The 17,992-nt window shown below is 34.3% G+C and overlaps 1 protein-coding gene across 2 annotated transcripts in view; it reads left to right on the plus strand.

Annotated features, from left to right (window-relative positions):
* LOC110461498 (coiled-coil domain-containing protein 40-like) overlaps window positions 1-17,992 on the plus strand; it is a 92,046-nt gene that overhangs the window by 14,118 nt on the left and 59,936 nt on the right. Inside the window, exons 2-5 of one of the 2 annotated variants that reach the window (XM_021514977.1) lie at window positions 2,214-2,283; window positions 6,548-6,662; window positions 8,291-8,509; window positions 17,217-17,375. In XM_021514977.1, the coding sequence (XP_021370652.1) occupies window positions 2,214-2,283; window positions 6,548-6,662; window positions 8,291-8,509; window positions 17,217-17,375 (563 nt within the window). The remainder of the gene's footprint in view (window positions 1-2,213; window positions 2,284-6,547; window positions 6,663-8,290; window positions 8,510-17,216; window positions 17,376-17,992) is intronic. The other variant, XM_021514978.1, reaches the window with a different exon arrangement.

Consider the following 17,992-nt stretch of genomic DNA (forward strand, 5'->3'; position numbering starts at 1 on the left):
GTAACCCTAGGTATAGATTGGTCTGTAGAGGATTTTAGTTAGTTGTAACCCTAGGTATGGGTTGTCTGTAGAGGATCTAAGTTAGTTGTAACCCTAGATAGGGATTGTCTGTAGATGATCTAAGTTGAAACCCTAGGTATGGATTGGTCTGTAGAGGATCTTAAGTTATAATCCTAGGTATGGGTTGTCTGTAAAGTATCTAAGTTGTAACCCTAGGTATGGGTTGTCTGTAGATGATCTAAGTTAGCTGTAACCCTAGGTATGGGTTGTCTGTAGATGATCTAAGTTAGTTGTTACCCTAGGTAGGGATTGTCTGTAGAGTATCTAAGTTGTAACCCTAGGTAGGGATTGTCTGTAGATGATCTAAGTCGTAACCCTAGGTATGGGTTGTCTTTAGATGATCTAAGTTAGCTGTAACCCTAGGTATGTGTTGTCTGTAGATGATCTAAGTCGTAACCCTAGGTATGGGTTGTCTGTAAAGTATCTAAGTTGTAACCCTAGGTATTGCTTGGTCTGTATCTAAGTTGTACCCCTAGGTATGGATTGGTCTGTTGATGATCTAAGTTGTAACCCTGGGTATGGATTGGTCTGTAGATGATCTTAGTTGTAACCCTAGGTATGGACTGGTCTGTAGATGATCTAAGTTGTAACCCTAGGTATGGATTGGTCTGTAGAGGATCTAAGTTAGTTGTTACCCTAGGTAGGGATTGTCTGTAGATGATCTAAGTTGTAACCCTAGGTATGGGTTGTCTGTAGATGATCTAAGTTAGTTGTTACCCTAGGTATGGATTGGTCTGTATCTAAGTTGTAACCCTAGGTATGGGTTGTCTGTAGATGATCTAAGTTAGTTGTAACCCTAGGTTTGGGTTGTCTGTAGATGATCTAAGTTAGTTGTACCCCTAGGTAGGGATTGTCTGTAGGTGATCTAAGTTGTAACCCTAGGTATGGGTTGTCTGTAGATGATCTAAGTTAGTTGTTCCCCTAGGTAGGGATTGTCTGTAGAGTATCTAAGTTGTAACCCTAGATAGAGATTGTCTGTAGATGATCTAAGTTAGTTGTTACCCTAGGTAGGGATTGTCTGTAGATGATCTAAGTTAGTTGTAACCCTAGGTATGGATTGTCTGTAGATGATCTAAGTTGTAACCCTAGGTAGGGATTGTATGTAGATGATCTAAGTTGTAACCCTAGGTAGGGATTGTCTTAGATGATCTAAGTTAGTTGTAACCCCAGGTATGGGTTGTCTGTAGAGTATTTTAGTTATCTGTAAACCTAGGTAGGTATTGTCTGTATCTAAGTTGTAACCCTAGGTAGGGATTGTCTGTATCTAAGTTGTGTCCAGGACGCTGACAGGAGTTTGCTTTTTCTTCTTTATGCAAAGAGTGTAACATTTTTTGGCATTAAAGTTCATCCCCAGTCAACCCGTACAAATATGAAGTTTATCCGTACCAAGTATATTTTAACTACCAAAGAATTTCTATCTGTACCATACATATTCCTCATAAATTTGTGCCGAATATATGTCAAATGCATATTGTTTCTCATAACATTATCGGTTAAGGGGAGGTAACTCATAGTAAACATGACAAGCAATGTTTGTATACAGTTATAATCAATAATGAGGGTGTCCTGTCTTTGTATCTTAACCATCACCATGTCCAACAGTCACAAGATAGACATCTCTAGATAGGCCTAACAACAAATGGTAACAACGATAAAACTACACCTCTATATTAGTCCAGTTCATTTTAATAAACTCAACAAAACTGCAACATAATAATTGTTTTATGCCCATAATATGGTGTCTTTGAAAAACAATTAATGAAATTGAAAAACAATGTTTATAAGTTGACTGGTATATGTTTATATACTCTATATAAAAGTAACAAAAACTCAAAATGGTTCCAATTCAGTGTCAATCACTACATTTAAATGCAAATTCTTATAACGATATATAAACTTCAAGTCAGTATCATTGACTCAATAGTCCAGATGATATCTGAGAAACAAAGAATATCTTTATAAAAACAAAATTCTGTAAACAATAGGTTTCAAGTTTTTGACAAATTTTTTAAATGCATGTTTGTTTTTAAAATTGACATAAATTGTGAAATTTAAAAAAAATCCTGTTACACTAGATCAAAAAGATATTTGAAAGTTGTTTTTGTACTTATCAAATTGAATAACTTTCTCCATGTTTCTCCATTATTCTGCAGACCACCTTCTGGTGACAAGCCTGGCATTGAAAATGTTGTAACAGATGCAACAATAAAAGCTTTACAGGAGGTCAGTAAAGTATAGCCTATGTCCGTAATTACAATATTTATAAATGTGTTTATGTTTGTAATTACAGTATATATAAATGTGTATATGTCAGTAATTAGAGTATTTATAAATGTGTATATGTTTGTAATTAGAGTATATATAAATGTGTATATGTTTGTAATTACAGTATATATAAATGTGTATATGTTAATAATTACAGTATATATAAATGTGTATATGTCAGTAATTAGAGTATATATAAATGTGTATATGTTTGTAATTACAGTATATATAAATGTGTATATGTTTGTAATTAGAGTATATATAAATGTGTATTTGTTTGTAATTACAGTATATATAAATGTGTATATGTCAATAATTACAGTATATATAAATGTGTATATGTCAGAATTTACAGTATTTATAAATGTGTATATGTCAGTATTTACAGTATATATAAATGTGTATATGTCAGTAATTACAGTATNTATAAATGTGTATATGTCAGTAATTACAGTATTTATAAATGTGTATATGTCAGTATTTACAGTATATATAAATGTGTATATGTCAGTATTACAGTATATATAAATGTGTATATGTCAGTAATTACAGTATTTATAAATGTGTATTTGTTTGTAATTACAGTATATATAAATGTGTATATGTCAGTAATTACAGTATATATAAATGTGTATATGTCAGTATTTACAGCATATATAAATGTGTATATGTCAGTAATTACGGTATTTATAAATGTGTATCTATATGACAGTTATTACAGTGTATATATATAATGTGTATATGACAGTTATTACGGTATTTATAAATGTGTATATGTCAGTTATTACAGTATACAGTCGAACCTCGTTATCTCGAACTCTTTTAACTCGAAGACCCCGTTTATCTCGAAGTATTTCTCCGGTCCCGGCCAAATCTGTTCTTTATCTTAGTAAATAAAACTCTGATAATTCGATCCCTTAAAAGTCGAAAAAGTCGAAAAACTCGGATACCTCGAAGTAATATATTGGTTTCAATAGCGTTAATCCAACATAGTATCCAAATTTCATTTTGTCACTTGTTAATTCTTTAATACAAATAAATTGCAAAAGTACGACATTTCGCCATTCCGTGTTTATGAACATCTTTCGTAAGTAGACTAGCATGAAATCAGTGAAAAAGAATCTACGATAAAGCTTAGGACTGTAAAGTTTACGGACTGTCAAAACCAGGTTATTCATAATAAAAAACAAACTGCATCAATGTTGATCAACAGTAATCTGTACTTACTGCGTGTCCGTTTAATGATTTGTACACCTAAACAGACGACAGAGCAAACCAGAAAATTGGTCACAAAGCGTGGTCATGCATAAAAGAGTTCAACAGTTAAAATCACAACCTAGGACAGCTTTACGGGTTCATGTTTTTACAGGAGCCAGTATGGCTTTAAAAGTCGATCGAGAGAATTAAGAACAAAACGATAATTGCTGTTGATTACATCGAGTTGAGGAGGTGTCAGGTGTCATATTTGGCTTTAATGAATCAATGTGTTACATGTACGATATAATTTGTTTGTGTATGTTTTCATTTACAGAATCAACTATGCGTACGCTCCATTACAGTGATTTGTTTTAGACTTGCGCACTTTCATTGCCGCATTGTAAACTACGAGATCAGAGACAGCGGGATAGTTCAGTTTGAAATGTAACACTTCAGAAGTAAAACTTGACGGACTTACAAATACAAATGCAAACCTTGAAAGATTTGCCAAGATCTATACTAGCCAAAAACAACATTTAATCACTAGGCCCGTCCATATTTAATAACGAATTCACAAAATGGTCCAGCCGTTTTGATCGCGTTTAAACCAAATCTATGAACCCGCATAACTCGAATACTCGGATAACTCGAAGTTTTCCCAAGACCCCGTCGACTTCGAGATAACGAGGTTTGACTGCATATAAATGTGTACATTTCAATATTTACAGTATTTATAAATGTGTACATTTCAATATTTACAGTATTTATAAATGTGTACATTTCCATAATTACAGTATTTATAAATGTGTACATTTCCATAATTACAGTATATATAAATGTGTATATGTCAGTAATTACAGTATATATATAAATGTGTATATGTCAGTATTTACAGTATTTATAAATGTGTATATTTCCATATTTACAGTATATATGTATATATAAATGTGTATATTTCCATAATTACAGTATTTATAAATGTGTACATATCCATATTTACAGTATTTATCAATGTATATATTTCCATAATTACAGTATTTATAAATGTGTATATGTCAGTATTTACAGTATTTATAAATGTGAACATTTCCATATTTACAGTATATATATATATATAAATGTGTATATTTCCATAGTTACAGTTTTTATAATTGTGTATATGTCAGTATTTACAGTATTTATCAATGTGTACATTTCCATATTTACAGTATTTATAAATGTGTACATTTCCATATTTACAGTATTAATAAATGTGTATATTTCCATAATTACAGTATTTATAAATGTGTACATATCCATAATTACAGTATTTATAAATGTGTATATATCCATATTTACAATATTTATAAATGTGTACATGTGTATATTTCCATATTTACAGTATTTATAAATGTGTACATTTCCATATTTACAGTAATTATCAATGTGTACATATAAATGTGTACATTTCCATATTAACAGTACATATAAATGTGTACATTTCCATATTTACAGTATTTATAAATGTGTACATTTCCATATTTACAGTATTTATAAATGTGTATATTTCCATATTTACAGTATTTATAAATGTGTACATTTCCATATTTCCAATATTTATAAATGTGTATATTTTCCTGTAACCTGAGTGTGGTCGTGTTGGATACCTGTAACCTGAGTGGGGTCATGTTGGATACCTGTAAACTGAGTGTGGTCATATTTGATACCTGTAAACTGAGTGTGGTTGTGTTAGATACCTGTGAACTGAGTGTGGTCATGTTGGATACCTGTAAACTGAGCGTGGTGGTGCTGGATACCTGTAAACCGAGTAAGGTCGTGTTGGATACCTGTAACCTGAGTGTGATCGTGTTGGATACCTGTAATCTGAGTGTGGTCATGTTGGATACCTGTTAACTGAGTGTGGTCGTGTTGGATACCTGGAAACTGAGCGTGGTGGTGCTGGATACCTGTAATCCAAGTAAGGTTGTGTTGGATACCTGTAACCTGAGTGTGGTCATGTTGGATACCTGTAAACTGAGTGTTGTCATGTTGGATACCTGTAAACTGAGTGTGGTCATGTTGGAAACCTGTTAACTGAGTGTGGTCATATTTGATACCTGTAAACTGAGTGTGGTTGCGTTGGATACCTGTGAACTGAGTGTGGTCATGTTGGATACCTGTAACCTGAGTGTGGTCGTGTTGGATACCTGTAACATGAGTGTTGTCATGTTGGATACCTGTGAACTGAGTGTGGTCATGTTGGATACCTGTAACCTGAGTGTGATCGTGTTGGATACCTGTAATCAGAGGGTGGTCATGTTGGATACCTGTTAACTGAGTGTGGTCATGTTGGATACCTGTAACCTGAGTGTGATCGTGTTGGATACCTGTAATCAGAGGGTGGTCATGTTGGATACCTGTTAACTGAGTGTGGTCATGTTGGATACCTGTAAACTGAGTGTGGTCATGTTGGATACCTGTTAACTGAGTGTGGTCATATTTGATACCTGTAAACTGAGTGTGGTTGTGTTGGATACCTGTGAACTGAGTGTGGTCATGTTGCATACCTGTAACCTGAGTGTGGTCATGTTGTATACCTGTAAACTGAGTGTGGTTATGTTGGATACCTGTAACCTGAGCGAGGGCATGCTGGATACCTGTAAACTGAGTGTGGTTGTGTTTGATACCTGTGAACTGAGTGTGGTAATGTTGGATACCTGTAACCTGAGCGTGGTCATGTTGGATACCTGTTAACTGAGTGTGGTCGTGTTGGATGCCTGTAACCTGAGTGTGGTCATGTTGGATACCTGTAAACTGAGTGTGGTCATGTTGTATACCTGTAACCTGCCTAAGTGTTCTACACACTGGGCAATATGTGTCAGGTGTATGTGGGGGGAAAGAAAATTATCATAATTTTGGTGTCATTTATTACAATATAAGTGGAGGTTTTTAGGAATTCTTCCCATAAATGTATAGCAGGTCTACTTGCACATGAGATAAAGATTATAATGTTTACTTTAATCTTCCTGTGTTGGTTTATTTAAAGTTTGATACTGGTGAAATGGAACAGACAGGTGAGCCTCCTGCAGCTAAAGAAACAGAAGAAGGAGACCGCCCGGTTTCTGCCAAGTCAGGCTCACGTCCGATGTCAGCAAGACCAGGTCTGTGTGAATTCAGTTAACAGTTTTATTTAGGAGACGTCATTGTGTACATAAGTGACAATATTTACATTTGCATGGCATTGTCACTATATATATAGTCTCTTTGAAAGCTGTGTCGTTGATGGGACTTTAATTACCATGCAGCACGAGACACAATTCTTAGCGTATTAATACAACACTGACCGGAACTACAATATCCAATGTAAATAAACATGACGGCTGCTGAAATATCGCTCGGCATTGTGAGACTTGACAATGTAATTGTCAATTCATATGCAAAAGAAAAAAGAAAAGAAAAAAAATATGCTTTTATTACAACAAAAACAAGACCAAGGTCAAACGGAAACCGTCGACACTTTCTGCAATATATTGTACTAAATGCACATCGGTTGAAATCACCAATGCCGGCAATGGAAACAACGCTATCAGTTTCACTCATCTCGCAGCCACGGTTTCCTCGTTTTCTGACGACATGTCAAATAACGAGGCTGTTTAGAATCTACCGACTGTAGTCAGATTCCAATACAATCAACAAATAAATTCACGTCTGGATTCTTCACAAATTGGAACTTTTCTCTTTGCTCATTTAACTTCTTAAAATAACTCCCTCGTGGAGGGCAAGGTCGGATTTACGGTGTTCACTGTATTTATCCATGTGCGAAATTTGTTCTGGGGAAAAGTAGAAACAATTTCAAATTTAACTTTCAGCTCAGAGTTCTATTGATAAACTTAATTCACTCTATAGACATATCATACGCAATTGTATTGATACTGAATAGTGGAATAAAATTGAAGTGTTTGTTAAAATTTCAAAGTACTACTTTGTTTGCCAATCAGCACGCAACAACACGCTGTTACAACTATTGAACGAATTTGTGTGGACTGTCGATAAGGCGGGAATTTTAAGTTTTAAATATAAATTGTAAATTAAAAAAGAACATAAGAGGCAGAGAAAACGTAAATATAAGTATTGAACTGTTTGTGTATGGTATTTATGATCTATTTGAATGACACAGCTTTAATTTGCAAGCAAACAACATAATGCGCGCTATTTGTCATTCAAATGATCTATAAATACCATACACAAACAGTTCAATGCTTAATTAACTTAAAACAGAAACATTCTGTACTGTTTATCACAGAAACATTCTACCAGTATATTGTTTATCGTGAAACATACTATTTTGTTTATCACAGAAATATTCTATATTGTTAACACAGAAACATTCTATATTGTTTATCACAGAAACATTCTATATTGTTTATCACAGAAACATTCTATATTATTTATCACAGAAACATTCTGTACTGTTTATCACAGAAACATTCTATATTGTTTATCACAGAAATATTCTATATTGTTTATCACAGAAACATTCTATATTGTTTTTCACAGAAACATTCTATTTTGTTTATCACAGAAACATTCTATATTGTTTATCACAGAAACATTCTATATTGTTTATCACAAAAACATTCTAAGCTGTTTACCACAGAAACATTCTATATAGTTTAATGGAAACAATGTAATTAAGGATTTTCAAACAATTTCATCAGGATTTACCGAGTAAGAGAAGGAAAAGAACAACATTCTTGTCCATTATTTTATCAGTATATCATTTTTATAGGATCAAAATCTGGGTCACGCCCAACATCGGCCAAGCCTGCCTCCCCAGCAGGAAGTGGGAGGGCTTCAGTCACTGGAGACAGACCACCTTCAGCATCACGTCCTGCTTCTGGACACAAAGCCCCTTCTCAGACAGGCAGCCGCCCTACCTCCGCAGCAAAGCAGGAAGGGTCAAGGCCAACCAGTGCCAAATCTAGATCAAAACCAACTAGTGCTAAATGTATGCATTTCTACATCAGCAGATTAAATTACTTACATCCTGAATCAACGTTATATTCCAATCACTTTTATCTGAGTTTATTGAAATTATTCTCATATGTGAATGCTATTTGATCAAATGTTTGCTGTTTTGTGGATGTCACTAAAGAACATAGACATACCCATTGTTTATATAGGTGTAGATTTGGATATAGGATTGTTTATTGTAATCAAATGGGATGCAAAGAGCATCTAGTAGAATTCTTAGACTATCTAGTAAATTCTGGACTTCTTGATATTTCCCACAGGACATGTATAATAGTTTCATTTTCAGAGTTACATAGAGTACAGAGAGAAGAAATAACTAGATGTGTTTTAAAGAGAAAAGAGTTTGTGGTTAAAATATGGTGATTAACTGTACGGAAACCATTGGAGTTTGGTGTTTTTAGGTCACCTGAGCTTTAGCTCAAGTGACCTATTGCCATATATCCGTCTTTGTCCGTCGTCCGTCGTTCGTTAACATTTTACATTTTCAACTTTAGCTGAAATTCTGGCAAAGGGATTTCATTAATATTTCATGGGAAGGTTACTGACATCTCCCTGACAAAGTGTTGTTATTTTTCACGTCAATCAGAAATCCAATATGGCCGGCACGGCCGCCATTTTGAAAAACTATTTCAAACTTAAAGTCAAGTTTTGCTTGGCCGATTAAACTGAAACTTGTGAGGAATGAATGACTCATGGTCCTGACAAAGTGTGTTATTTTTCGCGTCAATCAGAAATCCAACATGGCCGCCAAGGACGCCATTTTGAAAAACTATTTCCCACTAAAAGTCAAGTTCTGCTTGGCCGATTGAACTGAAAGTTGGTAGGAATGATCGCCTTATGGTCCTGACAAAGTGTTTTTATTTTTCGGGTCGATCAGAAATCCAATATGGCCGCCACGGCCGCCATTTTGAAAAACCATTTCAAACTTAAAGTCAAGTTTTGATTGGCCGATTAAACTGAAACTTGTTAGGAATGAATGACTCATGGTCCTGACAAAGTGTTGCTATTTTTCGGGTCAATCAGAAATCCAATATGGCCACCACCGCCGCCATTTGGAAAAACTATTTCAAACTTAAAGTCATGTTCTACTTCGCCGATTGAACTGATCTTTGTAGGAATGATCGACTCATGATCCTGACAAAGTTTTGTTATTTTTTCGGGTCGATCAGAAATATAATTTGGCTGCCATGGTCACTTTTTTGAAAATACCTATTTCAAACTTAAAAACAAGTTCTAATAGGCCGATCTAACTGAAAATCGGTCTAGGAATGATCAGCTCATGGTCCTGACAAACTTAAGATAATTATATACAGAACAATTTTTTACTCAAATTGATACATATTTCAACAACAAAAATAAATACTGTAGGACTCAGGGGACCGTTAAGGCCCATGGGCCTCTTGTTTGTAATACTGAAGGGAATATTGTATATTCGAGCCTATGTTGAATCATTCAAGTCGAAGACTTTGTTCCACTTCTTGTAAACTGTTGGTACAGTATTATTTTTTAGGGCTTTTCACCAACTGGTGAAAAGACCTATTATTTTTGTTAAGTTTCTTATTAGGGCTTTTCACCAACTGGTGAAAAGACCTATTGTTTTTGTTATGTTTCTTATTCTTATTATTATTCTTCCGAACTTGTGAACTCTGTTTCTTTTGATTGGTAAAAGATAGGTTTATAGTCTTTCAGGTATGTTGTAGGAAAAGGTCTTAAGCTGATCAAGCAATATTTTCAAGTAGGTCAAAAATTAAATATGGCCGCCATGACGTCATAGGTCAAAATCTTAAAATGGCCATAACTCAAAAACGGTTTAATTTACAGAATTGACGCAATTATATTATATGTAGGTAATCTTCGGGGCTAATTTTAATTACCACATGTTATTTCATTTAAAGGTCAAATAAAAAAGCTCGCTGTTGGGTCAAAGGTCACAATTTTTAAAAAACATTCATTTTTGATTGTTTTTGAAAAATAAAATCTTTAAAACCGCTATAACTTGAAAACCGTTGATTGTAGAGAATTTGTGAAAGTAAATTATTTGTAGATAATTTCCATATCTAACTTTTTCTCACTACATGTTAAAACAAAATATTTCAAATTAAAAAGTGCGCCCCTGGGTCGAAGTTCACCAATTTTTTTAAAAACATTCATTTTTATTTTTTTTTATGAAAAGTTCTTCAATAGATTGATGAAGAATATCATTCCGATGAATTCGATGTCTTTAGTTTTTCTGTAACATTTACCGTTAACGTTGTACGCCATTTTGAATATTTCCTTTGATATTTTAAAATGCTGACAATATGTTAAAACTTCAACGATCTTCTTTTCCAATTCTGCCATTGCAATATTAACCACAATTAATACATGTATTCCTCTAGGGGCCCTTACGACCTTATGTTACTTTTTGGAGCCATTAATATTCCAAGATGGCCGCCACAAACTCTGATTGGTTAACAGCCTATACCAATATATTTTGTTAACGATATCAAACACGAGGTTGATCTTTGGATATCATATAGAGATAGTCAAGGGCAAACTTTTTCTTTCATACTGTTTTAAAAAAAAATGTCAACTTCCGGTTTCCGGCAGGGGTCAAAGTTAAAAGGCACTATATTGGGTACCAACCTTAAAAATCTTCTTAAGTTCAACAAGGTCTAGAGGCCTGATATTCTGAGATGTCGGGGTATCAGGTTTGAAAAAATGGTTGACATTGATCAACTATCAAGGTCACAATCAAGGTCAATAACTTCATTTGTGCTATTTCAAGATAATGACTTCAAAAAACTTCTTCTAAAGTTCTACAAGGCCTAGAGTCCTACTATTTGATACATTAACATGGTCAGATGATTGACTATCAAGTTTGAAAAAATGATTGACCTTTGACTTTCAAGGTCACAGAGGTCATGTGTAAAAATATTGAAACCACTTTTTCTGAATAACCAATAACTCCGGGGTAACGATGTTTGGCAAAGAAGCATGCTTGAATGAAGGGCTTTAAAGTGTGTGCAAATGAATGACCTTGACCTACTCTAAATATATTTTCAAAATTGAAAGTCAAAAACCGTTTTCATTTTTGTGCGATTGTGAAGTACTTTCAGTACTCTCAGTACTTTGATTTATATCAAGACATCGAATACACGCTGGTTATACTACATCGATTACTACGCACTCTCAATCTTAAAAGTAGGGACAGTTTACATCTCTACTGCGGTGGGTAAACATCAGACTTTCTTTGGCATGGCAAACACAACTGATATAGACAAAAACCTATTTCAATTCACCATCCTCACGTACATAGTGGACGGACTATATGACGACATCTACGGACTACATTCGTATACAACTCCGTTCTTTCTCAGCTGATGTCATTTCGCACTCCGGGAATCCCCCACTACTCAGTCAGCTACTGTAGACTTGCACAGGTTATTATTGGAAGGCCAAATCAGTCCTTACAGTGAAAAGCCCGTCAAATTGTTAGCCAACAATTTCTAGTTATAAAAATATTATAGAAATCTTTCGAGCCTTTTCTGCTTTTCAGGAATAATTCAATGTTCATTGGTATAAGGGGATATGGAAGTTTTAGTTTAGGGATTTCATTTGAAGATATAAACTTTCTCACTGCTGACAAAATGCTATGATACTGGAGGAAATTTGTTTTTACCTGATATGTGTGAATAATTTCCTGGAAACTGAAATCTTCCAATATTCTGAACTATTATCAAGTCATTTATATATAGTTATAATATTTTTGCCATAAAAATTCTTAAAAAATACTGATTTCTGACCAACAACTATATTTCTGTTAAACCATAATGGTGTTTTTAATATAGAATCCTTCATAAGACTATATTTTTCAATTAATAAATTCAAATGGTACCAAGCTTTGAAAACATCAACCCAGAAAGTATTTCTACACTCTTTTAGACATTTTTGCACAAAATCATTGCCACAGTTAGCTAGTAGATCTATGTTAACGTAACTTGTTTAAATAACTTGCCATTTAGCTGTGGTCTGAAAAAGCCTTCTGATCCAAGATAATTTTAATGAATCTATAAATGCTTTTAAATTAATCATTTTTAATCCACCGTTAACATTTTCTTGGATAATGACTTCTCTTAAGACTTTGTCTGTTTTGCTGTTCCACAAAAATTCAAAAAGGATAGAAATAAGTTTTGGAAAAAAATATTCATCAGGATTTGGCGGTGCTATAAATAGATGGTTGAATTGTGAAATGAGAAGTGATATAATATACTGGTACACTAGACTGATATAATATACTGGTACTCTAGACTGATATAATATACTGGTACTCTTGACTGATATAATATACTGGTACTCTTGACTGCTATAATATACTGGTACTCTAAACTGGTACTCTAGACTGCTATAATAGACTGGTAAACTAGACTGGTATAATATACTGGACACTAGACTGGTACACTAGACTGGTACTCTAGACTGGTATAATATACTGGTACTCTAGACTGCTTTAATATTCTGGTACTCTAGACTGCTATAATATAATGGTACTCTAGACTGGTATAATATACTGGTACTCTAGACTGGTATAATATACTGGTACTCTAGACTGGTATAATATACTGGTACTCTAGACTGGTATAATATACTGGTACTCTAGACTGGTATAATATACTGGTACTCTAGACTGGTATAATATACTGGTACTCTAGACTGGTATAATATACTGGTACTCTAGACTGGTATAATATACTGGTACTCTAGACTGGTATAATATACTGGTACTCTAGACTGGTATAATATACTGGTACTCTAGACTGGTATAATATACTGGTACTCTAGACTGGTATAATATACTGGTACTCTAGACTGGTATAATATACTGGTACTCTAGACTGGTATAATATACTGGTACTCTAGACTGGTATAATATACTGGTACTCTAGACTGGTATAATATACTGGTACTCTAGACTGGTATAATATACTGGTACTCTAGACTGGTATAATATACTGGTACTCTAGACTGGTATAATATACTGGTACTCTAGACTGGTATAATATACTGGTACTCTAGACTGGTATAATATACTGGTACTCTAGACTGGTATAATATACTGGTACTCTAGACTGGTATAATATACTGGTACTCTAGACTGGTATAATATACTGGTACTCTAGACTGGTATAATATACTGGTACTCTAGACTGGTATAATATACTGGTACTCTAGACTGGTATAATATACTGGTACTCTAGACTGGTATAATATACTGGTACTCTAGACTGGTATAATATACTGGTACTCTAGACTGCTATAATATACTGGTACTCTATACTGCTATAATATACTGGTACTCTAGACTGCTATAATATACTGGTACTCTAGACTGCTATAATATACTGGTACTCTATACTGCTATAACATACTGGTACTCTAAACTGCTATAATATACTGGTACTCTAGACTGCTATAATATACTGGTACTCTTGACTGCTATAATATACTGGTACTCTAAACTGCTATAATATACTGGTACTCTAAACTGGTACTCTAGACTGCTATAATAGACTGGTGCACTAGACTGGTATAATATACTGGACACTAGACTGGTATAATATACTGGTACTCTAGACTGGTATAATATACTGGACACTAGACTGGTATACTAGACTGGTACTCTAGACTGCTATAATATACTGTACTCTAGACTGGTACACTAGACTGCTATACTATACTGGTACTCTAGACTGCTATAATATACTGTACTCTAGACTGGTACACTAGACTGCTATACTATACTGGTACTCTAGACTGCTATAATATACTGGCTCTAGACTGCTATAATATACTGGTACACTAGACTGGTACTCTAGACTACTATATTATACTGGTACACTAGACTGGTACACTAGACTGCTAAACTATACTGGTACTCTAGACTGCTATAATATACTGGTACTCTAGACTGCTATAATATACTGGTACTCTAGACTGCTATAATATACTGGTACTCTAGACTGCTATAATATACTGGTACTCTAGACTGCTATAATATACTGGTACTCTAGACTGCTATAATATACTGGTACTCTAGACTGCTATAATATACTGGTACTCTAGACTGCTATAATATACTGGTACTCTAGACTGCTATAATATACTGGTACTCTAGACTGCTATAATATACTGGTACTCTAGACTGCTATAATATACTGGTACTCTAGACTGCTATAATATACTGGTACTCTAGACTGCTATAATATACTGGTACTCTAGACTGCTATAATATACTGGTACTCTAGACTGCTATAATATACTGGTACTCTAGACTGCTATAATATACTGGTACTCTAGACTGCTATAATATACTGGTACTCTAGACTGCTATAATATACTGGTACTCTAGACTGCTATAATATACTGGTACTCTAGACTGCTATAATATACTGGTACTCTAGACTGCTATAATATACTGGTACTCTAGACTGCTATAATATACTGGTACTCTAGACTGGTATAATATACTGGTACTCTAGACTGCTATAATATACTGGTACACTAGACTGCTATAATATACTGGTACTCTAGACTGGTTTAATATACTGGTACTCTAGACTGCTATAATATACTGGTACTCTATACTGCTATAATATACTGGTACTTTAGACTGCTATAATATACTGGTACTCTAGACTGCTATAATATACTGGTACTCTAGACTAGTGATATACTGGTACTCTAGACTGCTATAATATACTGGTACTCTAGACTGCTATAATATACTGGTACTCACACATGTAAACAATTATTGATTTGCACTGAGGAATACCATGAACTTTAAAACTATATAGACAAAATATTTTTATAACAATCTTATTGTCATCGGCTTTCTATTTGCATATTAATGTTTAAATTGTGTTGTTATCCTCACAATTTTTTTCATTACTTTATATTGATTTGTTTATGACAGACTAATTTCTTATGCAGATCACTTTTGTGTGTAAAGTACATGTAGTATATAGGTGATAATTTGATGTTACCATATGACCATTTTCTACCTCTTATCAGAGCATGGCAGCCACTTAGTTTAGGCAAGTTGCCTGTTAATATTGCCCAAATAATAAAATTTTGAATTGCCTTTTGTTTTAAAAATGATTTTCCACGTTTTTTTGCAATTCTTTCAATATTGTTTAGCTCTGCATCAAAACATATAAGGATGTGCTCTTTTTGTATTAAGGTTAAAAATAACAGAAAACCAAAGATTGAAAGTGAAACATGTCATTTATTTAACATTTTACTTTGAACAACTTCTTCTTAATAACCAAAAGGCCTAGGGTGATGATATTTGGCCAGAAGCAAACTGGGATGAAGGGCTACAAAGTTTGTTAAAATTAATGACCTTCACCCATTTTCAAGGTCACAGGGGTCAAATATGTTTAAAACTTTAAATATCTTCTTCTCAATAACCAAACTGCCCAGGGAGATGATAATTGGCCAGTAGCATGCTTGGGTGAAGGGCTACCAAGTTTGTTCAAACGAATGACCTTCAATTATATTCAAGGTCAATTGTCTTAAAACACCTTTAAACAACTTCTTCTGAATAACCAAAATTGCCCAGGGTGATGATATTTGGCCAGTAGCATGCTGAGATGAAGGGCTACAAAGTTTGTTCAAATGAATGACTTTCTCCCATATTCAAGGTCACAGGGGTCAAATATGTTAAAAACTTTAAACAACTTCTTCTGAATAACCAAAATGCCCAGGGTGATGATATTTAGTCAGTAGCATACTAGGATCAAGGGCTACCAAGTTTGTGTAAATGTATGACCTTGAATCATATTCAAGGTCACAAGGAGCAAATATGTTCAAAATATAAAAAAATATAAAAAATAAAAAAAACTTGTTCTGAATAACCAAAAGGCTTTAGGATGTTGATATTTAGTCAGTAGCATGCTGGGATCAAGGACTTCTATGTTTGCTAAAGTGAATGACTTTGACTTATATTCAAGGTCACAGGGGTCAAATTTGTTTAAAATCTTTAAACATCCTCTTCTGAATAACCAATGGTCCCAGGATATTGATACTTTGCAAGTTGCATCCTGAGATGAAAGGCTATAAGATTTGTTCAACATAATGACTTTGTTCGACTTTCAATCACAGGGGTGAAATGTTTAAAAAAAAAANACCAGGTGAGCGATGCAGGCCCATTGGGCCTCTTGTTACTTATTGTACACACTTGTACAAAGGTTTCTGTTACACAAGATGAAACAAAATAATTAGACCCCATTTATACAAAGATGGGGATCAACTTGCGCCTCATTTATTTAACATATATAAATGATGGCATAAAAAGAAAACCCAAATAAAATGAAATATTGTACACTTGTATCAATTAAAAATGGACAATAATTTTCTATCAATTAAAAATGGAGGAAGGGGTGGGAGGTGGCTTAAGATAATATCAAACTACTAGCTGCCACTGAAACTTGTGTCGGAATTTTTTTCTGTAAACAAACTGCTCATGCCTGTTACATCCAAATATAATTGTGGATGCATGCCAGTACAAATTACTTCCCTTGTCCGTAACAGTAAAGCGAACTAAAACTGATCAGCGCTAAAAACCTTTATGTTAATAACATAAATTAGCCTTTACTGCTGGATTCTTGCTCTTTATTTGAAGTAACACATTTACCTTACAGCAGTCGTTGAACAGCCTCCTGTATCAGCCACGGTACCTGAGGTCCCTGTATCAGCCACGGTACCTGAGGTCCCTGTATCAGTCACAGTACCCGTTGTCCCTGACGATGAGTTAGCTTCACCACAACATGGCATAAAAGCACCGCCTCAAACCGCTGAGGGTGAGCAACACTCATCATATTCTCATTCTGGTTATTATAGATTGTGTCCTATTTTCAGCTCGCCTAGCCACAAAGACCACATGAGTTTATTCCATTATGCAGTGTTTGTCATCCTTCTGTCAACTTCCCCTTTAAATGCTACCAGTCCAGAAGTACCTAATAGATTTTGACTAGGTTTAGTCTGGAACAGTGTTGGGCAAAGGAGACTCAACGTTATACATTGTAAAATGGAGGTTGTGGTCTCTGTTCCTCCCATATGGACATCGATATTTTAACAAATTGTGATCTGGAACAGTTTTAGGCCAGGGGAGACTCCATGTTTTGTAAATGGAAGTTGTGCCCCCAATCCCCTCTTCATTTCAACACCACCAACATTTGCTTTGGGATTCAATCTATCCACTGTTGTCTTGGAAATAGTTGAGTTCTCAAAAGTTTAACCCTACAATGCTGAATAATGAAAAGATGCATAAATTTGGTCTACCATTACTGACTTTGGTCTACCATTACTGACTTTGGTCTACCATTACTATACTTTATAAGTATACTGTGACTATATATAAGTATACTGTGACTATATAAGTATACTGTGACTATATAATAAGTATACTGTGACTATA

The sequence above is a fragment of the Mizuhopecten yessoensis genome, unplaced genomic scaffold (genome assembly GCF_002113885.1).
Source record: "Mizuhopecten yessoensis strain PY_sf001 unplaced genomic scaffold, ASM211388v2 scaffold10629, whole genome shotgun sequence".
NCBI lineage: Eukaryota > Metazoa > Mollusca > Bivalvia > Pectinida > Pectinidae > Mizuhopecten > Mizuhopecten yessoensis.